This window comes from Ochotona princeps, chromosome 17 (assembly GCF_030435755.1).
Source record: "Ochotona princeps isolate mOchPri1 chromosome 17, mOchPri1.hap1, whole genome shotgun sequence".
Classification (NCBI taxonomy): Eukaryota; Metazoa; Chordata; class Mammalia; order Lagomorpha; family Ochotonidae; genus Ochotona; species Ochotona princeps.
The window spans coordinates 21,678,419-21,686,792 of NC_080848.1; the positions used below are offsets into that span (position 1 = coordinate 21,678,419).

Below are 8,374 nucleotides of genomic sequence, written 5' to 3' on the forward strand. Positions count from 1 at the left end.
TGGTTCTGACAGATGAATGTGGGAAGGATAGTGCCAAGAACTCCTTGCCCACAGTCAGGGCAGGAGGCGAAATGTGTCCGTTTCTCTCCTCCTGTGCTAAAGGTGAGGTCCCGGAGCTGTGTAGCCTGGGCCATGTTGCTCATCCTGTCTGTGTCCCTCTTCTCCAGCCTAAACCAGGGCTGCTGGTGTGAGTTGAATAAAATGGTGCCTGCGGAGACCCTGGCACGCAAGAAGGCTGAATGTCACAGTGACTGCTGACTGTGTGTGACCTCGGCGAGTCACCTGCCCTCTTCAACTCCAAGCTTGCTTCTCCTCCAGCCCCAAGGTATCGAGAAAAGTCAGATCAGTGCCTGGGACAGCGCCTGGCATTCAGAAAGAGCTTGCTTGCTCAGAAGCTGCTGCAGTGGCCCTGAGCCGGGCTGCCCTGACCGTGTAGGTTTTCCTGCAGCTGACAAGTGTCCATGGAGGCGGAGGAGGAGGAGGAATGTGATATGTCCTGGCTGCTGCTGGGGAGTGGAGCTTAGTTTAGCGGGTAGATGTCCCTGGAATAATTTGGGGAACATGCCCTCCGTGGGACCTAAGCCCCAGACTGCCTGGGACCCAGAGACCTGGAGCTTGTCCGAGCGCACACCCCCCACAGGGGGGACCTGGTGCTGGCGTAGGAGCTGCTTACACAGCACAGCGGCACTGCTCAGGCCCGCCCCGGAATGGCCGTGAACTTGTTGTTTTTCCACGTCATTTGCTCTCAAATGTACTATCTAGCCGGGCGCGGCGGCAGCAGCGGCAGGCGGCAGGTCCCTCCTCGTAACAAGCGATCGTGTGTTCTTCGGAGGTGGCTACAGGGGAGGAAGGGGCCCAGCGTGGAGGAGCAGAACGGCGAAAGGGGGAGAGGCGGGGGAGAAAGGGAAACAAATCCTTCCTTACAGTGAGCTTGCGTGTCCTGGAGCCGGCTCCCCCGAAGCACATGCCATTTCTGGCCCTGGAAGGGGTTAAAGGCCTCCTGGAGTCAGAAACAAGCAGGTGCCCCACCGTGCCAGATACGCCGCCTAAACTGCTTCCAGCTTTTCTTTCTCCCCTTCTGCAATAAGTCTGTGATCAGCCACGGGACAGAGGCACCAGCAGCCTGCCCGTGACAGGCGTCAGGTTAGCTTGCTCCCACTCGTGTGGTGCGCCCAGGATATAAATCCAGCCCGAGGCCCCTGCTGAGGCGCCTCTCCCTGCACACTCAGGAGGGGAGTTTCCTTCCGAGGACCTTTCTTTTATCTGAAGCCTCCCAGCTCGGCAGGCTGCAGGGACTTGGTCAAGGCAGCCACAGCGGCAGCTGCCTGTCGCCCTTGCGGCAGCAGCAGCAGCCTGAGCAAGGAGACCTGCTGGGGCGAGGGTGCTGGTGAAGGGGCAGGTGTCTTCAGCCCCAGAGAAGAAGGCCTGGTGGACCCTAGCCCCTGGCATCATTGCAGGGGAGGTCTCTGGCCACCACAGACAGCACCATGCAGGCCCTGGGGTGCCACCGGCTGTGGCCCCACTGGGGTCTTCTGCTGCTGCTGCTGCTTGGGATGCCCCCGCGAGGCCTAGCGCCACCACCCATCCGCTATTCCCATGCCGGCATCTGCCCCAACGACATGAACCCCAACCTCTGGGTGGATGCACAGAGCACTTGCAAGAGGGAGTGTGAGACTGATCAGGTGAGTGGGACGCCAGAATCCCAGGGGGAACAGGTGAGTACTGCTGCGATGGGACAGGGCCCGGGAAAAGAGGTAGGTGTGATGTCTGAGCTCCTGGGAACTGGGCATCTGTGGATACCTTCTCCTCTTGGCTGGGGGCTGCAGTGAGCCTACCCCACTCACCACTGTGGAGTGCTAGGTGTATTTGCATGGTAGGCATAGACAGCTGCATGTATCAGGTTGGGAAGAGTGGATATGCAGAGAGCAGCGCCTGGGCATGCTGGGGACCCAGTGTCTATCTGACAAGGCTAAGGTTACCCTGCTACCAGGCTGTACCCCCTGGGCCTGAGAGCAGCCGGGTTGCCTGGCAGAGACAGGGCTGGCCCAGCCCATGGCACACTCCAGAGTCCCCAGGGGTACGTGCGCTGACCTCCAGTCCTGCCAGCTTCCTTGGTCCTGCCTCCTGCTATTGGTCAGGGCACAGTGCAACAAGCAGAGTTATGCCCGCAGCACCACCTCTTGGCTCCCAGGGCAGAGGGTCCCTGCTGTCTGCACCTGCTACAGGCACAGTCGCATCCTGCTGCATTCTGGCAGGCTCTGAGTCTCCCGGGGTTCCAGCTCCAAGCCGGGCAGCATCAGGGAACATGAGAGAACCTGGTACCTCCTGTAGATACCTGGTCACTCCCAGGAAGAGCACAGAGCTGCCCCATAAGGGCCCAGGGGACAGTTCTCAGGGACTCGGGCATGGCGTGGCTGACATCAAGTGAAAGAAACCCAAGGGGTTTGGGAGGGGAACTGTTCCCATCGCCAAGGTCAGGCCACCACAGGTGGGCCACACTCAGGGAGGTCTCTTTCTCTGGCACAGGCTGACATACTAAATGTGGCTTTCACTGAGCTGAGCTTATGTCTTTGGAAAGGAAGCACCTATAGGGGGTTGGACTCAGGCAGCCTTGGGGGCATCTCTGGGCCCTGAAACTGCAGAGTATCCTGAGGGGCCTCTCCAACTCCCCCCAGTTTCCTCCTCCCCTCCCAGCCCCCAGGCTCCCAGAGTCCACCGCAGCTTTCTGGGCTGGAGCCCCTGAAGGAGTGTGGAAGCTGATGCTGCCTTCAGTTCTGCCCCAGGACCGCTTTCCCTGGGACCCCGGCCTGGCCCACAGAGCCTCCCTCCCCTCCCTCTCCCCCGTGTGGCCAGGCCACCCCTGCCAAGCAAAGGCTGCAAAAACAAAGTCACCATTCTGAGTGGAGAGGGGAGAACAGTAAACAAGCCAGGCGGGTGGGCAGCACGCGGCCGCGGCGGGGGCGCCCCTTAGCCCATTGGAATGTCAGCTGGGCCAGCCCCACGGGGAGCAGGGAGCAGCAAGCTGCGGGTACCAGGGGAGGATTAGGAGGCGCGCCTGCCTGCCCAGTGCAGTGGTCGACGGCACCACATGAGGTTCTTGTTTGTGTCGACTCCAGCAGCATGATGCTAATTTCGAGGAATTAAACTAACGCCTGCCGGGGCTCCACAGAAACCCAGGGGATTACGGGCCTTGCTGGCTGTGGCCACACAAGGGGCTTTCTCACCTGCTGCTCTCTCTCAACATCAACAGTGCTGCCCAGAGCCCAGCACACAGGGCTGCTGCAGCCCAGAGTGGTGGTGCCAGACCGCCGGCTTCCCAGCTCTGCCGGATGCCTACCCCAGGTGTGCGCTAGCCTGCTTGGGACCAGGAGGAGGAGTGGGAAGGGAATGAGGTCACTGTGGAGGCCAGCCCCCTAACCCTCTTCCCGCACACTGGTCCAAGGGAAAGAACGACCAAAGCTGGCAGCCTAGGCACCGCACCCCCCCCCCCGCCCCCACAGCCGGGGCTAACATGAGGATTCAGAGGAGATGAGGTCAAAGCCATATTCTGCGGTCTCACTAGTGTTACAGCAGTGGGAAAACCTTACGGTCCTGGGGTCCTGCCTCCCTGGTGGGCCAGCTCTTTCTGCTCTGTGTGTTTGAGTCAGTATTGCAGGTATGGTGGCATTGAACCTCAGGACGGGTGCTGCAGGGGACACACATTGTCCTTTTGGAAAAGGTCTGTCATTCCACCCCTACCCTCACCCCATGTGGTCCCCACAAGATGGTGAGAGCCGAGGGCTAGGGCTGGGCTGTTGTCCTTTGTCCCTCCTGTTTGCCACTCAAGCTTCTGCTCCACGTGGTTCTTTCAGGAGTGTGAGACCTACGAGAAGTGTTGCCCCAATGTATGTGGGACCAAGAGCTGTGTGGCAGCCCGTTACATGGATGTGAGAGGCAAGAAGGGCCCCGTGGGCATGCCCAGGGAGGCCACGTGCGACCATTTCATGTGCCTGCAGCAGGGCTCTGAGTGCGACGTGTGGGATGGCCAACCTGTGTGCAAGTGCCGGGACCGCTGTGAGAAGGAACCCAGCTTCACCTGCGCCTCGGATGGCCTCACCTACTACAACCGTTGCTACATGGATGCTGAGGCCTGCTCCAAGGGGATCACGCTGGCTGTGGTTACCTGTCGCTATCACTTTACCTGGCCCAACACCAGTCCTCCACCACCCGAGACCACTGTGCACCCCACCACGGCCTCTCCCGAAACTCCTGGGCTGGACTTGGCGGCGCCTGCCCTGCTCAACCACCCCATCCATCAGTCGGTCACTGTGGGTGAAACGGTGAGCTTCCTGTGTGACGTGGTGGGTCGGCCCCGGCCTGAGGTCAGTTGGGAGAAGCAGCTAGAAGACCGGGAGAATGTCGTCATGTGGCCCAACCATGTGCGTGGCAATGTGGCAGTCACCAACATTGCCCAGCTGGTCATCTATAATGCCCAGCTCCAGGACGCCGGTATCTACACGTGCACGGCTCGCAATGCTGCCGGGGTGCTGAGGGCTGACTTCCCACTGTCAGTGGTCCGGCCGGGTCAGGCCACCACTACCTCTGAGATTAGCCCCAATGGCACGGCCTTCCCAGCTGCTGAGTGCCTGCAGCCGCCTGATGGCGAGGACTGTGGCGAGGAGCAGACCCGCTGGCACTTCGATGCCCAGGCCAACAACTGCCTCACCTTCACCTACGGCCACTGTCACCGCAACCTGAACCACTTTGAGACCTACGAGGCCTGCATGCTGGCTTGTATGAGTGGGCCACTGGCTGTGTGCAGCCTGCCCGCCCTGCAAGGGCCCTGCAAGGCCTACGCGCCCCGCTGGGCCTACAATCGACAGATGGGCCAGTGTCAGTCCTTCGTCTACGGTGGCTGTGAGGGCAATGGCAACAACTTTGAGAGCCGTGAGGCGTGTGAGGAGTCGTGTCCCTTCCCGCGTGGGAACCAGCGCTGTCGCGCCTGCAAGCCCCGGCAGAAGCTTGTCACCAGCTTCTGCCGCAGCGACTTTGTCATCCTGGGCCGGGTCTCGGAGCTGACGGAGGAGCCCGACTCAGGCCGCGCCCTGGTGACAGTGGATGAAGTCCTGAAGGACGAGAAGATGGGCCTCAGGTTCCTGGGCCGGGAGCCGCTGGAGGTCACCCTCCTGCAGGTAGACTGGGCCTGCCCTTGCCCCAATGTGACGGTGGGCGAGACGCCACTGATCATCATGGGTGAGGTGGATGGCGGCATGGCCACGCTGCGGCCCGACAGCTTTGTGGGTGCCTCTAGCACCCGACGCGTCAGGAAGCTGCATGAGGTCATGCATAAGAAGACCTGTGAAGTCCTCAAGGAGCTCTTGGCCTTGGCCTGAGGCCTCCCCACTCCTGTCCTGCCCCTCTCCTGCTCCCCTGCCCCCTACTTTGCCATGTCCCCCCCCACCCCTTCGTCAGCCAGCTGGGCAAGGTTAGATCAGACAGTCCCCGGCCAGTAGTCAGTGAGGAGGGTCAAACACCTCCAGGGCATCTGGGCTCAATTTGTATTCTTTGGGTTCCTTTTAGGAGCTGAGGCCACCCACACTCCCCACCTCTGTTCCCAGATGCCTTCCCCCAGCCAGGATTTTGGCATTCCTGTGGGAATCTGCTTGCAGAGGGAGTGGCGGGGGAGGTAGAGGAGAGGTCCCAGGGAGTCAATGAGACAAATTCCCTGGCATGACCACAGCCACTTGGTGTTAGGCATCATGGGCAGTGGAAAGCCAGAGGTCTTGTCCAACCCAACCAGCCGTATGACTTGCCCAGAGTGGGAATGCTGGGGCCACCATGGCATTTGTCCATCACAGGCGCTGAGTTGTTAGTTTTGGTTCCATTCAATTCAACTTGGATATTTTCCAAAGGTTTCCGGGGGCCAGGTGCTGGATCACAGAGTGATGTCGTGGCTGCTAGACTTGGATGCCCCGACACAAAGCTGGGATCCCCGGGCTGGCCCTCCCTACTGTTAGGCGTCTCCATCACTGGCTCCTTTGGATCTGTTTTGGTAGTGGGAGGAATGCTGGGAGAGGCAAGGCTGGCAGGGTAGGGGTGAGGAAGGCTAGGAGCGCAGGAGTCCTTGAGAAGGGAAAGCAGTGTTGTTCGATGCTCCCACCTGGTGGTGGCCTCGGGAACCTGCAGGCACCTGGAGGGCCAGCTTGGGCCTATGTTTCCAGGCTTATATGGGACATCCTACCGCTGGCAAGATTTGGAAACCCCACTGTCAGCTCTGTATCTGCCTCCTTAACCCCATCCTCAGCCCTTCCCTCTGTCCCTGAGCCCACAAAGCTGAAGAAGGGCACGTTGGCAGCCTTGCTCTTGCTCCGACACAGGGAAGGAGACGCTGATTAAAAGGTCGTTGTATTCACAGCCCTTGTGTGTGCTTCATTTGGGTAGAGCCAGGGAGTGGGTAGGGGTGGGTAATGTCCTGGGTCCTCGTGACCCTTCAGAGGCCAGTGGGGCCAGTGGACAGCATGTGGAGGGTGAAGGACACAGGTCAAGTTTCTTGGTCGAGTTTCTTGGCTCTGGAAGTTGCGTTGTGCCAGAGGGGGTAGGCGGTACTTAGGCCCGGGTGCCCACTGGCTTGCAATCTCCTAGCTCCCACCCAATGGCTGTGTGCAGAGTCTGGGTCCTTCTGCCAATGGAGTCTAGTGTAGAGGTGAGCAGGTGGAAGAGATAGCCAGGCAGCAGAAGGGGAATGTGCTGCCCTCGTGTGACTCCCAGGGTCTCTGGGTGAGGCCTGTCTCAGGTTCCCCTGGGGTATGAGGTTCGGTTCTGGCCACAGAGATGGCAGCACACTTGTGCCTGCCCTTGGAGTTGTATGGCACATCCACAGATGCACTTCTACCCTGAACACTTCCCTGGGTTTTCTTGGGCCATGGCCCAGGCAAAGAATCCAGGCCAGGCCTAGCCCAGCCCAGCCCATCTCACCCGCAATAAAGGGCATGAGTTTGAGGCTGGTACTGGGAGCCAAAAGACAAGCTGCTCCCGGAGGGAAGCAGGGCCTGGGGCTCTGGCAGTTTCTCAAGTCACCCTGGAGGGAGGCTGAGCAAGGCTGGGCCTGGTGGAGGTATGAGCTACAGAAGGCCCCATCACTCCCTGTGTCAGGCCTCTGCCCACCATAGCCCTAGCATGGCAGTGTGTGAAGCCCCACGAGTGGGAGTTACACTCCTGCCAGCGTGACACTCACCTGCTCTCTCGGCCTCAGTTGCCTCACCTGTAAAGCATGGTAGTGGCAGCACTTGACAGAGACGTGGGAAGTTCAACAATCTCATCAAAGCAGAAGCCTGGGGAAGTGAGCCTGGCACAGAGAGGCTGCCCCATGCCCCTTCTCATCTTGTGCAGCTTCTCAGACCAAGAGCAGGGTCCCCAGGACCTACCTAGGGCTCTGCCTTTGCCTTTCTGGGCCTCCATGGTTGGAGTACAAGCACCTTGTACTGTTCTTTCCAGAGTACAGCCAAACTGAGCCCCCCATATGGGCTGATTCAGGGTTCAGAGAACATGGATAGGGACTAGTGCCGATAAACTACTGGCAACCCATACTGGAGGCTGACTGAGACCTCGTTCACCAAGGCTGGTTCACCTGTTTTTCCGGTCACTCTGGCCCCTCACTCGTCCTCCCCTTCTTGCAGCCATGTGCCTCTCCTTCCTGTCCCCAAACAAGGCCTCTGTTGGCCTCCCCAGTCCCCAGGGGCCTCTACAGCAGGACAGCCTGGCTGCTTCCAGTCTCCTAGGACACTCTGCTCCATTGTCCAGCCAGCTGCTCCATAGTCTGATGTCACCCCACAGACTGTGGGACTTGGGGATGGAAGCTGACCAGGGTCGGCTGGGGAGGAGAGGGCAGGGAGCAGGGGGAGAATGGGTGCCCAGTCTGTGGTGATCTCCCTGGGGGAGCACCCTTTGGCCTGGCTGTCCTGTTCCAACCTCAGCCGCACGAATGGGCTTGCTCTGTGACAGGTATCAGACTGCGTTTCCACCGTAGCTGTGTGGGTCAGACCTGTGTCATTGTGCACGTGGGAAGGCTGAGGATGGAGGGGGCTGAGAAACCAGCTCCAGATCACACAGGCAGATGGGACATGGTGGCACTGAGGTCGGAATCCTGCCAGCATGATCCCAGATCCCTGTCTGCTCCTGGAAAGCTGCCCCATCCTGCAGTCCCATCGGGACCCCAAATGTCGGCACCCGAGAGCCTGGCTCGCTGGGTCAGCCACCCGCAGCACCCTCAGGGTGGTTGACCAGCTCACCACGTGACACATCTTTCCATCACCTGCGTCTGCAGCCTGGCCTAGATTCCTGAACGAGACATCAGCCATGCGCCTATTCATCCTTCCAGACTCGGCTCCTTGGGGAG

The 8,374-nt window shown here is 60.0% G+C and overlaps 1 protein-coding gene across 1 annotated transcript; it reads left to right on the forward strand.

The window, feature by feature from the left end:
- The first annotated feature begins 921 nt into the window (after nucleotides 1-921).
- On the forward strand, nucleotides 922-5,469 carry WFIKKN2 (WAP, follistatin/kazal, immunoglobulin, kunitz and netrin domain containing 2). The gene is made up of 3 exons (XM_004591018.2): nucleotides 922-1,143; nucleotides 1,458-1,682; nucleotides 3,852-5,469. Exons 2-3 carry the CDS (start codon nucleotides 1,488-1,490, stop codon nucleotides 5,370-5,372), a joined length of 1,716 nt encoding a protein of 571 aa, XP_004591075.2. The 5' UTR covers nucleotides 922-1,143; nucleotides 1,458-1,487; the 3' UTR covers nucleotides 5,373-5,469.
- The last annotated feature ends 2,905 nt before the right edge of the window (nucleotides 5,470-8,374 follow it).

Bases quoted from the DNA above. Each gene is read 5' to 3' on its own strand.
- WFIKKN2 (XM_004591018.2), top strand. From the start codon at position 1,488: ATGCAGGCCCTGGGGTGCCACCGGCTGTGGCCCCACTGGGGTCTTCTG. The intron at 1,683-3,851 runs GTGAGTGGGACG...TGGTTCTTTCAG, and splicing joins GGGAGTGTGAGACTGATCAG to GAGTGTGAGACCTACGAGAA.